The sequence below is a fragment of the Equus asinus genome, chromosome 21 (assembly GCF_041296235.1).
Source record: "Equus asinus isolate D_3611 breed Donkey chromosome 21, EquAss-T2T_v2, whole genome shotgun sequence".
Classification (NCBI taxonomy): domain Eukaryota; kingdom Metazoa; phylum Chordata; class Mammalia; order Perissodactyla; family Equidae; genus Equus; species Equus asinus.
In genome coordinates this window covers 17,100,323-17,118,698 of record NC_091810.1, presented here as the reverse complement: position 1 = coordinate 17,118,698, position 18,376 = coordinate 17,100,323, and the positions used below count along the sequence as shown (strand labels likewise).

At 55.3% G+C, this 18,376-nt stretch overlaps 2 protein-coding genes across 22 annotated transcripts in view; one reads left to right on the top strand and one right to left on the bottom strand.

The window, feature by feature from the left end:
• ATG7 (autophagy related 7) overlaps positions 1-4,921 on the top strand; it is a 350,121-nt gene extending 345,200 nt beyond the window's left edge. For 6 of the 10 annotated variants that reach the window (XM_070493096.1, XM_070493097.1, XM_044755028.2 and 3 more), the window contains one exon: positions 2,860-4,921. In XM_070493096.1, the coding sequence (XP_070349197.1) occupies positions 2,860-2,892 (33 nt within the window). In that variant the 3' untranslated portion in view covers positions 2,893-4,921. The remainder of the gene's footprint in view (positions 1-2,859) is intronic. The other 4 variants (XM_044755031.2, XM_070493101.1, XM_070493098.1 and 1 more) reach the window with 1 other exon arrangement.
• VGLL4 (vestigial like family member 4) overlaps positions 4,312-18,376 on the bottom strand; it is a 141,759-nt gene continuing 127,694 nt past the window's right edge. For 10 of the 12 annotated variants that reach the window (XM_014838382.3, XM_044755032.2, XM_070493109.1 and 7 more), the window contains 3 exons: positions 12,011-12,233; positions 7,551-7,674; positions 4,312-7,126 (listed from right to left, as the gene is read on the bottom strand). In XM_014838382.3, coding sequence (XP_014693868.1) covers positions 6,855-7,126; positions 7,551-7,674; positions 12,011-12,233 — 619 coding nt within the window. In that variant the 3' untranslated portion in view covers positions 4,312-6,854. Of the gene's footprint in view, positions 7,127-7,550; positions 7,675-12,010; positions 12,234-16,137; positions 16,434-18,376 lie in introns of those variants that run through there. The other 2 variants (XM_070493112.1, XM_070493111.1) reach the window with 2 other exon arrangements.

Below are 18,376 nucleotides of genomic sequence, written 5' to 3'. Positions count from 1 at the left end.
TGGGAGCCCATATTCTAGGAGGAAATGAGGCTTAAGTTTCTTTCTTCCCTCCAACTTTATTGAGGAATGACTAACAAAAATTGTATGTGTTTAGATTGTTCAACATGGTTTTTTAAAAGGTGTACAACATGATGATTTAATATTTGTATACAGTGTGAAATGACTACTAGAATCAAGTTAATGAGCACACCCGTCACCTCACATAGTTATTGTGTGTGTGTGTGTGTGTGTGTGTGGTAAGAGCACTTAAGATCTACTCTCTTAGCAAATGTCCAGTACACAATGCAGGATTTTTAATTCTAATCACCATGTTGTACGTCAACTCCCCAGACTTACTCTTCTTAAAACTGGGTGTTGGGACCCTTTGACCAGCATCTCCCATCTCCCCCAGCCCCTGGCACCCACCCATCCACTCTCTGCTTCTCTGAGTCCCGCTTTTTTAGATTCCATGTAAGTGACATCACACAGTATTTGTTGAGGTTTAAGTTTCTTGAGGTTTAAAATTAAGACTGCTGCAGCCTTCCTGAGCCCAGCCCAGGGGTAAAGGACCGGCTGCCTTAGTGGAGAAACCCTCTCAGGCCCAAGGAGCTCGTTCTGAAAAATCCCAGAGCAGTTATGTCAAGTCCACCCCCCACCTGTCTTCTGTAGCGTCCCATCAGGATAGGCCGTTTGGGTGTCTTGCTTGACAGCCTGCACAGCCTGGGCGCTGCCGGGAGCGAGGGGCAGAGCCAGGAGCCCTCTTGCCTGCCCACACTCAGTGCCAGCTTTCTCCCTGATGCTGCATGCTGAGGCAGGCTGGTGCTGAGGGCCCTTTCCCATAGCTGAGATGCAGTAAAATAGATGACAAATGGATGGAGGCTCCTGCTCAGCCTGGCCCCTGAGTCCTGTGAGCAGCCGCATCTGCCCATCTGCAGAGGGCATTGCTCATTGGCGGGGGTCCCCCCCCCGCCCCCTGACACAGGAGGCTGGGCAGGAGGTCACTGCATGGCCCACAAGGCTTCCCTCCCTCATTCCCCTCACGTTGGCCTGGTGGGGCCTCAGCCATGGCCCCCACCTCCGCGCAGCCTGCCCCAGCCCTGCAGGCAGCCCTTAACCTTTTCCCACAGACCTGTGCTCCCAGATCTGCACCTTACTTACTGTGTGATCCCAGGCAAGCTGCATACGTCTCTGAGCTGGTTTCCATCTGCACCTCACAGGCTGTTAGGAGTGAAGGAGGGAGCCTCTGCAGCAGGTTGCGCAGCATGTGGCACAGGGAGGGGCTGCATAAGTTTGTGTGTATTGAATGGCTGAGGGAAGGAATGGGGCACCCTGCTGGTGAACCCTCTGGTGGCTGGTTTCCCACTCAGATGGACAGAACTGGGAGAGCATCAGGTCCAGGGGCTCCTAAGTGCAGCCTTCATTTGAAACGCAGCCACGCCACCACCGGGCCCCCTACCGCTGAATCCCACCTGAGGAGGCAGGCCCAGGAGTCTAGTTCAAGCCATGCTGAGGATGAGCTGGGGGGGGGGGCGATGGGCCCAGGGCAGGGCCTGCCTGGCCACATTCAGGTTGCTGGACCCCAGACCTGGCTTCTTGCACCCCATTCCTGCTTCTGCAGGCTTTGCAACCCCCTCCTAATGTTCTGGGGCAGTAGGTGTATGTAGACGTGGGGGGGCTGTGTGTGAAAGGCTTACCCACCACCAGCCCGGGCAGCTGGGGTCCTCAGGAGGGGAAATTTCCTTCTCTATTTATTTTCCACATCCTTGACTTTGAAAGCCAAGCTGGTGTTGATATTTACCTTGGCCAGGCCTCCCCGTCTCCCTGGGCCAGCCTCATGTAAACACAATGTTCCTTCTCTCAGCTCCGCTAGTGTTGAGGTGGCCTTTTGCAACCAATTCTAGGAATTTTGAAAGTCTGAAGGCATAAGTTCAGGGACCAGCCCCCCAGGGAGCCCAGGGTGAGAGGAGCCCCGGGGGCCTCCGTGCTGGCCTTAGGCTCCCTCCTGGGGATTCATGCTGATGGCCACAGAGCCAGGCCTGTCCGGGCCGCTGGGCAGGGCCTCCCCTCACACTCACTCACCCCTCTTCACTGCAACGCTGTGGGGAGGCCTGTTCGCCCCATATTCCGGCCCCCCACTCTCGCCCTGGGTCAGACTCAGAAGTCTCAGGCTCCCTGAGGGAACACACTGAGGGCCAGAGACAGAATCTGGCCAACTCCACTGTCCTGCCCCAGGCCCCCCCAGGGCTGGTGGGGAGAGGGCTTACTCTCAGGGACGGCCAGCTCTGTAGCATTTTCCCGGGCACGTGGTCCTTAGTCCAGTTGGCACCTGGACCACGACTCATGTGGACAAGGGAGCAGTCGGCCTGGGGGTGGGAGCCTGCTGAGGCGGAAGTGTGCGCGCAGGCAGGCTGGGCCCCCTTCAGCAAGTGCACAAGCCAGAGCCCTGCCCACAGGGAGGGTGGATGGACAGTAGGAAGGAGGTGATTAAAGAGACAAGATGATCTGGGGTAGTGTCAGTGCTACAGAAACAAGAGTGAGCAGGGGCTGGCTGGGGAAGGGGTGGCCGCTCTGCGGTGGCCGCTGGAGAGGTGAGGAGGCATTCACGCGCCCCAGTCCAAATCCCAGCTCAGCCCCTGGTTGGCTCGCTTACCAGAGAGGCCTTGGGCAAGTGGCTTCACTTCTCTGTGACTTGGTTTCATTATACAAGAAATGGAGGTGTCAGTCCCTCAGTGACAAGGGAGTTCTGAGGCACAGAGCGTGTCATCTGCACGTGGGGCCGTTGTTTATTTTGCTTGTTATCACACCTGTACAGCTCTGAGACAGCATCGGTGGGCAGCACCGGGCAAGGGAACACTGAATGTCTCCCCCTTCTCCACGCAGATCTGGGACATGAGCGACGATGAGACCGTCTGACCCGGCCTGCCCTCGCAGGGCCGACATCTCCCTGGCTGTCTGCTGAGGAGCTCGCAGCGCCTGGAGCAGGACTGCCACACCCAGGACCGGCAATTCTGGGCCCTGTGCCCTCCAACTTTTCTGGTCCCCTCCTCTCCATACCTTGAGGACTGCGCCCTCCCTCCACTGCCCAGGACCATCTGATGTTCTCCATTTCTCATGATTCATGAGCCCACCAGTTCTGAGCTAAATAATAACCTTGGCTTTGGCGTTGTCGTTTATCTGGGATTTGGTTCCCTCCTCGAGCAGTTCTTATTTCTTGTCACAAGTGTTTGTTTGGTGTCAAGCTCCCAGGATCCCTCCTGCCTTGGCTCCCTTGCAGGGTGGCATTGAGAACAGGGAGGAGTTGGCCCAACAAAGACCAGGAGGAGAAGTGAGAAACCAGGTCCTTCCAGCAGCCATTGTGGGAGGCAGCACCAGCGTGCCCAGGCTGCACTGCGAACCCCAGAGGGCCCCCTGGGCACTGAGGAGGGCTGAGGCCCTTGTGAGCTCTCCATCAGCCTGGCCTGCCGGAGAGGGAGGGGAGAGCTGAGCTTCGTGCGGGAAAGAAGGGACCATACTCCTCCCAGCCAACCCAGAGCTCCACCCAGGGCAGAGTCGGCTGCCCAGACAGCTCTGCCACCTCTCGGCCTGTCCTCAGCTGTGGGCACAGCCTCGATGCCTCCCTGCTCAGGGGAGGAGAGAAGTTGCTGCTGCTGCCTTGAGCTGGCAGAAGAGCCCAGAGACAGGTCTCAGAGCCAGATCCTGGCAACTGCCCAGGTGGGGCCCCTCCTGCCCGTGGCCACCTGCAGCCCAGAGAAGCTTCAGACCTCACACCAGAGCCCGCTCTCCCGCAGCCAGGCAAGGGCTGCTTCCTCTCCCACCCGAGGGTCCGCCCTGTGGTGGCCTAGAGGCCCTGACTCCATGTGGGCTGGCTGGCCATGTACCTCTGCCTTGGCCTGTGGCCAGGTGTCCATCGGACGGTGGGAGGGTTCAGACAGGCTCTGCCACAGGTCCCTCAGGCTGGCTGTCCTCCTTATCTGGGGGTTGCACGTCGGAACATCGAGAGAGCTGGGTGTGGAAGCCCAGGAGAGGGAGCCGCCCTTTCCACACTTTTATTTTACGCCTATGGTGTCATCTTTCGTCTCAGGCCTGGGACCAAAGTCAGAATGGAGCTTGAGGCTGACTCTTACAAGAGCAGGATTTCTGTTGGTTAGGTTTTAAGTGACGTTCTCATTGAGAGTTAACATTACAATTTTCCAGCCTCTGGGGGGCTTAAATAGGGGCGCCACCATACGCAGGTGTAGGGCCGCGGAGCCCACCCCACCCTGCCCGGGGCCTCGTGACAAAGGCCCCACCCAGCCTGGCCCTGTCACTCTAGGACCCAGTGGTCACACAGTCTGTGGTTTAAGAGCACTTTATTATTGTTCTTAAGGCTACTTTTAAGTACAAAAAAAAGATGGCCTGCCAAACCTTTTTTTTTCTTCTTCTTCCAGGAAAAACAGGCCACAGAGAATGGTATATTACAGATTTACAAACATGGAGAGAACGGTCAGAACGCCCTGCCGACGGTGCGGCTCTGTGAACAACCTCACTGCTCCTCCCGAGGCCGGGGCGGTCGCGCCCAGGGAAACGTCAGGTTTGCCGCTTCCCCGTCTGCCCGAGGCCCCCTCCAGGGTACGGCCTATCCCAGATAGGTCGGCGCACCAGGGGCCCGGCCGGCAGCGCCACCGCCTCCCGAAGCGCTGACGTCGTTGGCTGACGGAGGCGTCCCGGGAGCCCGTTCTTCACAGAGCCCACCAGCAGTGGGGGTGTTTCCTGTGGCGACGCTCAGTAGCCTGTAGCAATAACAAACTAGTGGCTATTAAGGCAGATGCAGTGTCCTCATAGAATAACTGTGTTCCTGCACTTTCACAGACAAATCTACGACAAAAAAAGATCAACTTTTTTTTTCCAAACAAAAAAAAATATGAATGATTACAATAGGAAAGGGAAAAATTAAATAGCTACATATCATTAACAAATTAATTGTTCAAAAAATACCTACAAATTTCTCTGTACATTCTTTACGCACAGCGTAATGATGGTCTTAAAGTTACCTATATAAAAAAAGTGTTCTCAACGATTTCTTCTACAGAAAATATAGGGGCCTGAATGCGGACGCCTGGAAGCCCAGTTAAGTGGGAGTGAAATGTGTGCAGGGCAAGAGGAGAAGGGCTTTTCTTTCGCCTTTTGAAAGACCCGCGGCCACCCGGTGGCCACAAAAAGAGCCAATCCTTTGACCTTTTCACCCGGTGCCAATTTTCAAAATGAACCAGCTAACCTGTACTTTTCTCCTACTGAAAACCAGCCTCGAGGGTTCCCTTGAGTCCACAATGCCTTGCAGGTGAGGTGGTCACACCTGCGTCACCTGGCCAGGTGACCTCTTAAGCCTTCCGGTGGGTGAGGCTGGAATGGAGCGCAGTGAGGGGCAGGGCTAGAAACGTGCGTTTACCACGAGGAGCAGCTGTTGAACATCCACAGCTGTGTCTGTCATGCTTGCTTCTTCACCTAATCTCTAGTTAGTAGCTATTACTATAGCAAACGATAATAAATGCAGTAATAACTGTATAAAGTCAGAGGAATGTATACTGCCTTGGCCCCAGCGTACGAGGAAGCATACAAAATACCGTATCACAGATTGTCAGTAATCTGCTGTTCAGCCAAGAGAGTTTAAAGGGAGCAGTTTCTGCATCGAGGGAAGTTGGAAGACACAAATCCCAACTCCCCTGGGAGCTAGTAATAAGCAGACAGGGATGCAGACAATAAATGATGATGTCAGCCTGCAGCGAAAACTCCAGCATCCTACACGCGGCTGACCGACCACTCAACTGCCCGTCCCAGGGCCCGCCCGCGGCTGGCGGCCCCGGTGCGCGGGAGTCAGGTGAATATCAAATACACATCTTAGAGCACAACTGTACCAGCAGTGAGTATATCTAGGACTGTAACTGACAAAAATAAACTAATTCTGACAAGAAGCTAGTAAGTATTAAGGGTTTCGTTTACTGTCTATACAATTAATAGAAACCAGCTATTTTTCTCCATTAAAACATGCGTCACGTTGAAAGCACTATGGGATCCTCGCCTCAGCTCTAGTCTAACAAACTGCAGTGTTTAGAGAAGGTAAAATGCCCGTGGTTGGTGGAGTCTGCAGTCCAGTTGCAAGCACCTGAAATCTAGAGAGAAAGACCTATAACCTGTATGAGACTTCCCCTTCCAAAGCTGTTTTGTCTAAATTAAAAACAACAACAACAACACAACACACAAATGGTCAGAAATGTCATCCTTAAACCCTTTGTTTTCAGCAGTTTGCCCTCAGAGTGCTAGCCTCTCACGTCAAGTTGTCAGGCCGGCAACTTCAGTCCTCCTCCATAGTGCAAATCAGACACGACAGTTCTCTGCTCTCTTCAAGTAGACACACACACACACACACACACACACCAGCGCGCACACGCACGGGCTGCACCGAACACGCAATGGAAGCTGAGCCACGCACACCCTGGTCTCGAGAAGCAAATGAAAAAGCACAAAGCGTTTGGGTCACCAATGTCATGGCTTGTGACTGAGAAAGCGTGCCGTGGAGTCCTGGCCCCTGTCCGGGCAGCAGACCTGCATCAGAGGTTTTCTTTGGTAACCGAGGCAGGAAGTTAGGATGCTACATGGGACCGATGTTCCCCACGCAGTTCCCACTGTCATGTTTGAGGGCCCCCGTGTACGAATACCAAGCAAGTACAAAAACAGAACAGAAACCCCAACGACATGGTTTTTGCGAATAAACCATCCCTTCCCATCCCCCCACCCCACCCCCATGATTTTTTTTGTTTTTTTCCGTTTTTTAAGCGCTGACTGTTCAAAGCTCAGGCAAACCATGCAGATCGACATCTTGTTCGAGGGAGGTGCTCCCTTCACGAAACCACAGAAGGGGAGTGGCTGTGGCTGACCATGTGGGCAGAGGGGCTTGCCGGCTGGCCCCTGCGTGAGGCGGACTCAGGGCTGCTGGACGCACCATCCTTGGCTGCCTTGATCTGAAGCCACGTGTCACCCAGGGCTTTGGCAAAGTGGTCGTCCACGGAGCCTGTGATGGACACCGAGTTGGGCGCAGGCTCAGGCTCCTTGTAGTTCTTGCCCAGGCTCCTGCGGAAGTGCTCCTCCACCACGGGGTCACAGGTGGTGGTGGCTGCGGGGGAGCAGGACAATGGTCAGGTCAGGCTCTGGGAACAGAGGGCCCGCCCCCACCCAGCCTAGCTGGGAACTTGGGCAGGTCACTTCCCTGAGCCTGGAACATGCCCACGTGCCTGCTGCCCTGGGCTAGCTACAGGTTCAGAGAGAGAATGAGATCTCGTCGTCTCCCCCAACTAGAGTGAGATCCTGGAAGTAAAGGCCCACATGTTTCTTCCTTCTGTCCCACCCAAGCCAGGCACAATGCTCAAAAAGTGCATATGTGCTCAGAAAACCACGTTCTCAAGTTCAGTAAGAGAAAAGCTCCAGGGCTTAGTTGTTCTGTCCACAGCATGAGACAGAAGGCAGGCAAACTCTACCTGAAGTCACGGTGAAGGAGGAAGCCTGAGCCCCGGCCCGCCCCACGGCCCAGGGACACTTACAGCTCGGAGCCCTCCGGTAGCTGGCTGGCCCGGCCGCCATGCAGCCGCTGTGCGCGATGGGGCAGTGGGAAAGGTTGCAGTTCCGAGCGCTGGCGGAGGCGCAGGTGATCACGGAGGGCCGGTTCTGGGGAGAGGAGGAGAGCCGGCGTCAGCTCAGGCTCGAGGACACAGACGAGCGGCAGTTCTGCTTCCTCACGCCCGCAGGCGACCCCAGCCCTTATTCCTGCCAGAGCTGAGGCAAGACCACCCTCTCCGCGCCCCTCCTACACCACCAACGGGCACCCGTCATGCCCAGGAGAACCAATGCCACCAGCCATCTCGGGGCCTGAAGCCCCCTGCTGGGTCCCAGCTCCTCCATGCAGGGCCTGGAGGCGAGGTGGACCTGGGGTGAATGCCGGCTCTCCACTCACTGGGCAGCACCTTGGGCAAGGGCCCTCACCACACTGAGTGTCCGTTTCTCCTCGTGTGAAACAGGAGGAATAGCACCTGAAGAGGGGGTGGGAGGACTGCCTGAGATGACATGTGGGGAGCCCGGCCCTGGGGGCGTGTTGGGGTTCCCCTCTGCAGGGGCTGCTCAGGCCGTGCTGGGAGGACAGCCTGCAGCATGGAGCCCACCTCTTTTGAAGGGTCTGTTTGATCCCAGAGTCTGTGATCCCTCCGTCCCCTCTCTTGGGCACATGCCTTCCATCCACGAGGTGGGGCTCAGGCAGCCATGTTCATAAGTGACCCTGCCCCCTGGCCCGGCTGCAAGTCTGACTCGGGCTTGGGGCCGCCTCAGTCAGAGACTCAGGTTGGTCTCAGGAGCTCTGGGACAGCCACGCCAGGCTGGCCGTGCGGGCGGAGCAGCAGAGAGAGGAGCGGACGCAGAGACCCGGCTGGGCGCAGAGCCGGGGAGGAAGGAGTCCTGCCTCCTCTCCCGCTCTCCCAGCGGGGCCGGCCCTTCCTTCCTGAGCTGCCCCGCCGTCCTCCCAGTAAAACTCCCTTCCTTTGTGCTCACCCCAGCTCAGGTTGGTCCCTCTTTCTTGCAAGCAGAGATCCCACCAACACGAACATCGGAAAGTGGGGACATGTTTGGGGGAGAGGGTCACGGAAGGTGAAGAAATGCAGTGTCATGGAATGCATTTAGGGAAGCTCAGACCGAAGCATAAAGTCAAAGTCCAGCCTTTCTGTCAGCAGCATCCAAAGGGAGGGAAGAAAGGCCACTCTCCCTAGCGAGGGACCAGCAGGCAGGACGACTGACTAACGTGGGGACGCTGGGAAGAGATTCCAACACCACCTGTGGTTTTAGGTCATCTCCAGGACACCTCCTGACACCCACGGAAGTGCACATGAACAGCACCTAAGGCCCAGCCCAGGCTGCAGGGTGGCCCGGCTGAGCTCTCAAGGGACACACCAAACCTCCCTCCTCTTCCGAGCTGGGGTCCCAGCATCTCACTCCCGACTCTGGCTGAGCGCAAGCTGGGCTCCAGGGCCACAAACCCACCTAGAGCAGGCCTCTCGCTTCCAGACGGAGGGTGCTGGTGAGCTCACAGGGCCCAACACCCCTCCCCCGACGCCCTTGTTTTCCAGACGAGGGAAATGAAGGCCAGAAACAAGTAACCTACTGGAGGTTACACGGCAAATCAGTGTCAGGGCCAGAATGGAAGTCTGTCACTCATGCTCCACCCAGCCCCTGCCCCACCCATGCTGGTGGCACGTGGAGCCAAGGCTGCCCACAGGAAAGGCCCCCGTGTGAGGGCAACCCTGACATTCACTGTCCCTCGGGTTTTTAACATTCAGTCTTACCCTGTCTTCTCTCATTTGCTGTTGCCCTCGAGCCACCCTCTTGATATCTTTTGTTTCTTTCTTTAGAAAACCCTAGACCCTCAAAGATGCCATCACAAAAATATGAAATGGGGTGACTTTCTGCAACGTGTCCAGAGCTGCCTCTCTGGGAACTTCCCTCTCCCAGTTCCCAGATACCCGAGTCACATTTTCCCCTGCACAGAGGAAGGCTTCCACCGCCCGCCCGGCACAGCCCACCCGCCTGCCAACACGGAGCTTTGCTGTTGTGCCAAGAAGCCCCCTCCACATCCTCATTTCCCTTGCTCTGAGCTGCGGGATGACACCCACGCTTCCCCACAATGGCCACCCTGACAGCAGTGGCCCAACAAATGAAACAGAACTCCCAGAAACCGGTGGATGCCTCGGAGCTGTTGGAGAACAGGGGCTGTCCCATTCCTGTGTCCTCAGCAAAGCTCCTGGCAGAGAACTCAGTCCATAGCAGAAGCTCAGATCATAGTGGACCGTCCAGGTCACACCATGCGGACGCAGGGCGGAGCTGGACGCACGGTTACTATGTGAGTAAAACACACGCTGATCGCAGCTGAGGGGAGGGGAGCAAGCTGACAACCTTCTCGTCACCTCCAACCCCAGCTGTCAATTAAAGCCTAGCTCAGTGGCCGCCACACTGGGGAAGACGGAGCCATTGCACCTGTCCCAGGGAGGCGGTTGGCTTGTTCTACGGACACTGGCTTTATTCTCAGTTCTGCCCAGGTATCCCATAAGAACGCAGGTGGGAATTCAAGGTTGTCACTTAGAAAGCCTGCTCAACAGCCCCAGAGCACGTCCCATGGCTGGGGACGCCCTTGCTGGAGTGGGCACATTTTACGGCAGGGTTGGGGAGCTCGTGGTAAAGAAAGCCAGGTCCCTCTGTCCAGCAGTACACTTTTCACAAAGTAACTCTGACCAGAAACCAGCCAGAAGCCCCTCAGAAACCTTGCAAGGTCATGGAAATCCATGATCCAAGAAAACAGGAAAGCCTCCTAGGAGCTAAGGGCTGGGCAGGGCCCACCCTGTTCTTCCGGGTAGAGAGGGAGGGGCAGAGAGGGCTCTGGGAGTTTCTCGCCCCAGGCTGCCACGGGCTCAGAGGTGACACGTCCATGTGGAGTCTCACCCTGCCTCCTCTCCAAGGAACACTCGGGCAGTGGCAGTAGCCAGAGGGCTGAATTCCCTGGATCCTGGAAATGAAGTCCGTCCATGCTTCAGTCGCCTCTGCTGCCCACAAGGGCAGCCTCCTCCTCACACATACTTCCCTGACTAGACTGCGAGCGCCTTCCAGGCCGGCCCTGTGTCGGGCCCACACAGCTCCGCATCCCCAGAGCTGACAGAGTGCCTGGGGTGAGCAGCGCCGGTCACCGGTCAGTGAGTGAATGGCGGTGATAACCGGGCCCCAGGTTCTATCAGAGTAAGTGGCCATCCATTGATACTTAGTAGTCGAAATACTGTAGTTATTTGATGACATGTCTCTCCTCCAGACCTGAACTGTGAGGCCCTGAGAACAGACTAGAGCCTGTATCTTACTTCACTGGCCTCTAGCACACATCATTGTACGCAGCAGGTGTCTGCACAGTTTTGTTAGATGAACAAAGGAAACAAACAGGATCATGATGTCTGGCTCCAAGGTAGAGTAAACCACTGCTCATCAGCCTCACGGGGCTTCACAGGCGCCAGTACAACCTCCCCAGCATCCAGGGCCTGCCCGCAGCCAGTCAGGACAGACCAGATCAGAGGCCAGCACCAGGCGCTGCCGGCTGGGCCGGGGCGCAGCTGTGCCAGGCAGAGCAGCTGTCAGGGGCCTGGGACAGGCAGGCAGACAGGTGTGTCCGAGGTGTGCTGCAGGCATGCAGGGGCACGCCCGGAAGCTGAGCCCGCGCCTCCAGCAGCACACAGCATCTCTCACGGCAGAGCCCCTTCCTCTGCTCGCTGTCTGTCCATCTGTCGTAAGCAAAGTTGACCGAGGACCTGTTGGGTCCCAGGTCCCAGAGGTTCCGAGAGAAAAGTCACGGGCTCACACAGTGATTCCGAACCTCCATGCTAATGCCGCCTTTTATTATACAGTTCCCTGGGAACCCCCTTTTTAAAGGAACATTGTTTTTTCTATCAAGTAAACTAAGTAATCACTTAATTTCCTTATTTTCCTTTAATAAAAAATACCCCTATCTGCCAAGCACAGGTTTCTGACCAGCATGGGGCAATAACCACTGTGACCAGTGACTTTATAGGATTCCAGCCCAAAGCAAAGCAACCTGATATTTACCTGCATCTGTGTGACCTCACAACAGGTAACCGCAGGGTTCCCGTTTGGATCATTAAGTTGACCCCGACAGAGGCGGGACTGCTGCTAACACACCTCGTCTAGACCCAGCCCGCCCGTGCGAAGAAACGGGGCCCTGGAGCATCTGCTCCAAGGCCACCAGTGCCGAGCGGCGAGGCCCAGGCAGGTCAGGCGGGAACCGAAATGCGAGGCGGCATTTGGTAAAGGGAACCCTGCTCCTGTCACCACCGCCCCTTGTTCCAAGCAGAGAACCAAGGACCCAGCCTCTCTCACCCCTTCCCCGCGGCCTCGTCTCAGCGCTCCCCACCCAGCCCTCAGGGCCCACCATCAGCCACCAGCCCGACCCTACTGGACAAAGCCGTACCTGCTGCCGCTCCACCGGGGTCAGTGTGGGCGAGATGCCGGCTGGCCTGCTGGCGTCCATGCTGTTCTTGGTCAGTGCAAGGGGCTGCTCCATGCTGAGGCTGGGGAGGGACGTGTACAGGTGGTTGCCATGCAGGCTCATGGTGGGGGCCACGGCACGCTCGATGGGGCTGCGGCTCCGCTCCCGGGGGTCTTTTCGGCAGTCTCCATTGGCAGTCTTGTTCCTAAAAAAGGAATGAACACTCAGACGGGGTACCTGGCATCCTCTGAATGATGAAGGGGGTCCCGACCACATGCTAGGCGCCTCGCGCTGATTATTTCACTTAATTCGCCTCCTCGCTGTGGGTAAAGATTACATCATTATCATCCCCATTTTTCCAAGGCTCAGGTCACAGAGCTCGGCAGTAAGCTGAGGAGCCAGGACGCTACCCCAGCACAGTGTGACCCCACAGCCCCTGGCTGCCAGGAGGAAGCACCCTCCCCAGGGTCTGAGGGCAGCTCTGTAGGGCCGTGCAGACAGACGGCAGCCTGTCCCACGCACAGCCACGTGCTGTCTGAGTACTTCATAACAAGCTCCGCCCGCTCAGAGCCTAGAGCACTAACCGCCGTGCTCGCGGCCAGCTTGGTTCGACACGGATCTGCTCTTCAGAAGAATGAAGACAGCGGTGATGGTCCAAGGTCACCGAATGCCTCCTGTGTGCCAGGCCTGCCCTAAGACTGCACCTCCCTACAGCACTGAGGAGGAGATGCCCTAACTACCTCTCTCCAGACGAGAGGACTGAGACGCAGAGCGGCCGTGTCCCTGGCCAGGAAGCGGGGGCATTTGCTCTGGCTCCGAGTGTGCTCAGGCTTGTCTGCCTGGAGAACAGAGAGCCAGCATGCAGCTCCTCCATCCAGAATACACCAGAGAGTGACCTGCTTCAGGAAGGGCCAGCAACTCGCACACACGAGGGCCTCGGCTGTACGCTCGGCACGTGGGAGGTGCTGTGGGGAACACGGCCAGAGTGTAAACACCGCCCCCTCGCCCCACAATCTGACACCGCCCATCTGAAGGCAGCAGCATCTGTCACGTCTATCAGAGAATGACATGGCACAGGTATGGGAAGGCACAGCCATGAACACCGTTACAGGCTCAGCCCCGGCCCCTCCCCCTCCCTGGTTATTCCAGGGGTTCTTTCTGGAATAAGGGGCCTTTGGTCTCAGCCCCTTAAATCCGCCATGTTCTCTGCTGCCAGAACAATCTTTTTTTCATAACGAATGAGCAAGTCTTTTAACTACAAATGTGGTAGATAATGATTTCTGTGACTTTTCTTTAAGAAATGCAAATTATTCTCAGAGTCCACAAGTAGTCATCCTCTTGCCTCAGCAGACAGCCTGTTTATAGCAGAGAAGCCTGGCTCGTGCACCAAGAAAGACACCCGGAGAAAGATGGCCTGCCTCGACTGGCTGAATACGAGAAAATATAATGTAGTACTCGATATACATACACACACACACACGTATGGGTGTGTGTGACAGGCATGCCTTTTAAATGGTAGGTTCACATGCAGTTGTAAGAAATAGTACAGAGGGGCTGGCCTGGTGGCATAGTGATTAAGTTCATGTGCTCCACTTTGGTGGCCCAGGGTTTGTGGGTTTGGATCCTGAGTGCCGACCTATACACCACTCATCAACCCATGCTTGTGGCAGCACAGATGTTAGCTCAGGGCCACTCTTCCTCACCAAAAAAGGGGAAATAATACAAAAAGATCCTGGGTACCCCTCACCCAGTTTCCCCCAATGGCAACATCTTATAAAACTACAGTATAATATAGCACCACCAGACTGTTGACACTGAGATGATCCGCTGATCTTATTCAGATTTCCTGTTTCACTTGTATTCATTTCAGCACGATCTGTTTTATAAAGCAGACCCAACCACATCAAACCCTCAGTTATAATTTTCAGCAGCTCAGCACCATCCTCATTGGCTTCCTAGGCCCTTCCCACTCCAGCCCCATCCACCCTCCTGCCCTCATCCCTGCCTCCACGCCCCTAAACACTGGGCTCTGTAGATACAACAGTCTACTTACTTGCCTCTCCTCAGATCAGATGCACCACTTTATGCCTCTGTTCCTGCTACACACACATACACCCCCACTGCCAACTGTGGCTGCAGCATTACGGGCTGTGCTCTGATCCCACAGCACCCCATGCAAACCATCACAGCACTGTCAACGAGTTCTTCATCTATGCCCTCTCCCCGCCCCGGGGCTTCTGAGAGTGCACAGAGCCCTGCTCATCAGCACCCTCGGTGCCTAGCACACTGCCCAGCACGGCAGGCCCACAGTGATGTGACTGAGTGAAGAGAGACAGTACATGGAAGACCGAACAAGGAAAGGCAGGCACCGTGGACGTGGAACCATGGAAGGGCAGAACAGGTGGAGAGGTGAAGAGCCGAGAGTCAGTTGGAGGGGCGTTCACACCCTCCAGGTGGTGATGTGCCACAATCAATACGCCGCTAGGGGCTCAGTGGAAAGACCCGAGGTGTGTCAAGTCTTGCAAGCCCCCAGTGCAGGCCGTGGTTCTGCCGCACCGCCTCCAGGGCAGGCCACTGAGCCTGGTGCCCTCGTCTACCGCGTGGCTGTGTGCAATCCACCTCAGAGGGCTGAAATGAGGGCTGAACGTTATACAAACATAGACAGCGGGCCAGCTCCGTGCAGGTGATGGGTGAACATCAGTGGGACCAAATCAGCTCCAAGCTCAGCTTATGGATCACAGGGTAACTAACTGCAGAAGGCACAGCTTTCAAGTTATGGGTGTCTCCCCCCTTTCATTCTCTGGTTGACTATACAGAATGACTTACAGGCAATTAGAGAGTAAATTTTCAGCCCAGGAAGATAATCATGGAAGAGAACGTTCTGGTCAAACAGTCTAGGTGATATGTTACATACATGCCACAATTATCCTGGCCATTTTCAAAGAATTACAATACCCAAAAATAAAAAATAATGCACTTAATTTGGAAACCAGCCTGTCCATAATGTGATCTTCCTGTGATGATTCAGAAGACATTATAGGCCTTGACAATGAATGCCTCAGGGGCTGGGATCCAAACACCGATATCAGCCCAGTATAGAAGTGCGGACGCTCCACTTGCTGCATTTGGGGCCAATCAAATCCGAGATAAACTGGCTTTTACCTAAATGGACATTTATTGCTAAGTATACAATTTATCAGTGTAGGAAGAGATGACATTCTCACTCATACGACTCATCTTCAGTATCAGGTTTTCTCCTAAATTTGGATAAAATGAAAGGTAATGTTTGACAAGCTATGTCAGTTGCTTCCCTGACAAATCTCCTCCCCCTTATCTCCCCCCAGAATGAGGTTTTAAAGGTCACTAAGGAACCATGCAAACTCAGGGAACCCATTGACAAGCTCCTCAGTCAGAATCTGCCGCTGTCCAGTTCAGACTCCAGTTTATGCAGCGGATGTCAACTGAGCCCCTATTTTGTGAAGGTTACAGAAAGTAACACACGGCCTGCCGTAGGGCTACAGGCTCAGGCTCCCAGGTGCCGGCTCCAGCACGAGGGGAGGCAGCACACGCCAGAGAACCTGGCAGAGCCTGAGGGAGTCGGAGGATGCAGAAGCACTCCCAGTGGGAGGAAGGAGCAGCCTAAAGCCCAGGCGGTATCTGTCCCCATCCAACGTCAAAGTCACCAGCACACAGACAGCACCTCGCATCTTGAGTCTAGGTGGCACACCAATAGCGGCAAAGCACAGTCACGTGTTACTAACTCAGCTGAGCCCCTGGACAGCCAACACCGAGGCCCAGGGATTAGTAAACTCCTTTCCAGGGGAAAGGGATGCCCAAGGAGGGTGGTGAGTGACCGCAGTCACCTGGCTGACAGGGCAGAGGCAATGATGGGCAGGGCCACACCCACAGCCACCGCCTGTGCTCCCGAGCCCTGCTCTGTACCAACCCACGCAGGGAGCAGGGGAAGAGGACCTCTGGGGACACTAACTAGGAAAATGGTCACAGCAAACATGACGCAGCGAGGCATCACAGATCAAAGACACCGAGAAACACAGAAAAACATCTGAAGAACTCGCTGGTTAATTTTAGTAAAATTATACATTACTCACATTTCCAGCTCATTTTCCTGGTTCCCGGAGCTTAAAGACAGACATTGTTTTCCACATCCCACCCCCAGTGAATCATACCCAGGCTCCGCTGCTTCCCAGAGCATCATGTGCTCTCACGGACAGCAGACCCAAACCACACGCTTCCTGCCTGGGACACGGAAGTCGCCTGCGTTCTCGTTAAAGACGAAGTCTACTCAGAAGACCCAGCTGCAGTCCCGCTCGCGTCTAGGGGGCTCATGGTATCTCGACACCGAGGACCAACTGTCGACACCGAGGCTCAGCAGCACCCGGGCCTCCCCAGGATCTCACACGCATCCTGGGCGGGCCTTTCCGCCACCGGCTGTTTCAGGACAAGGCGACACAAAAGTAAAACGGTGGGAAAATAGAAGACGCCTCTTACACCTTCCTCCAGGACAAAGTGTTCCGGGGACAGATGCCACAGGCTACCACTCCACCCGCTGAGCTGAGAGACAGAACCGTCTACAGCATCTGGGAAGAAGTGAACCAGACTCCAAGCAGTGAAACTGTGTCAGACTCCATCACCTGACAAAAGTGTGCTGCATCCACTTGTATTCTCATTAAATAAGACTTTCTCGCCCTTCAACACACAGGGGCTCAGAGTTAAAAGCAAACCCTGGGGAAGGGATGACGTGACATCCTCGGGCCTAACCAAACTGCTGACGGCCATACCTACCCGACGTGAGTCTGCCTTCTTCCAGCAGGGGAGCGGTACAGGCAGCAGCCATTGTCGCTAATGCTTTCGAGGAAATACTCTGGGGCCCCAGAGGGCCCCGTACCGCATGCAGCTGGCCACAGTCTCTGCAAAGGCACCCCAGCCCAAGTGAACGAGGCCAGGACCAGTTCAGCCCCACGTCTCCCCTGCCCCGGGCCCAGGCTCTGTAATACGTGGAGTCCCTGAGGTGGCAGTGGCCCTGAAGGATGCCAGAGCCCTCTCTCTAGCTCAGTGCCCCTGCCACTCCGGTTTCATTCCTTAACAGAAGCATTTGCAGCTGGGGACCTCCAGGATAGCGACAAGCCTTCACAGTTCAACACCGATGATAATAAAGTTGCTAAAGCATCTTCAATTTTAAAAAGCTTCCTCAGAGACTTGTACTTAATGCCATTGAACTGAACACTTAACAACAGCTAAAATGGTACGTTGTACGTCACGTGTACTTTACCACAATTAAATAAACTTTTTAAAATTAAAGACAAAAAGCACCCCTGCAGCCACTGCTTCCTGGGTCCTCAGGTTTATGATGTGGATGGGTAGGCGGCACCATCCCAGGGTTACGTGAAAGAGGACTGGGGTGGAGGAGACAAATGCTTTGCCTGAGATGAGATGGAGGCTGGAGGCCAACCACAGACACACTGGGCCCCCAAGATGGCTCTTCAGGACCTCCCGGCTCCTCCCCAAGCTTCTGGAAGGCCTTCCCTAATCCCCCAAAATGCAGGGATGGGGGAAAGGGCTGGAACTGCATGTGGGTGGATGGACCAGCCGCTCAACACACCGCCAGCTAGCTGCGTCTGCCTTACCTCCTTAATCAGCCAGCTTCGTGGAGCGTCCCCAGGGCCATGTCCAGCCTCCCCAGCTGGCCCCATGCCCTCCACGCTCTGCCCCCTCCCCAGCGCTTGGCACAAGATGGAGCACATAGCGGATGTTTTAACAATTAAGTGAATTACTAAAGTACGTATATTATGTGTGAGTCCAGTTAACAGCATCTGTGATGAATGAAAAGGGAATTGAGGAAATTTCAGAGGAAATTCCCAGCAGGAAAGGCTCTTCCGTGAAAAAGCAGAATTTAGGGAGCATTTAAACATGGGGCATAAATAGTCGTGAAATGTCTTCTCTCTTTAACTACCTTACCCATCCTTTGTTTTCCTCCCCAACTTGTAAACATCCGTCCCCTCGTTGTCCAAACCCCACACGCACAGGGACGCTCACATCGCCCCCGTCTTCTTTCTCCTCATGAGCAGGATAATTCACTGCTTCCTGACCAAGCAAGAAGGCACTTGGGTGTGTCCCCACGACATCCTGGTCAAGTCTCGTCACCCCTTGGTACCAATTTTAGACGGGAAGTGGAGGGGGTGGTGACGCCACCAGCAGGGCACTGCGGAGCAGAGGAAGGTGTCTGCGTAAGCAGGTGGTGGGAGGTGAGGCAGAGACACCCTCCGGGGTACAAAATGTAAGTTATGTGTCACAGGCAAGAAAAAGTTGGGAAAAGTTGGCATTCAGAGC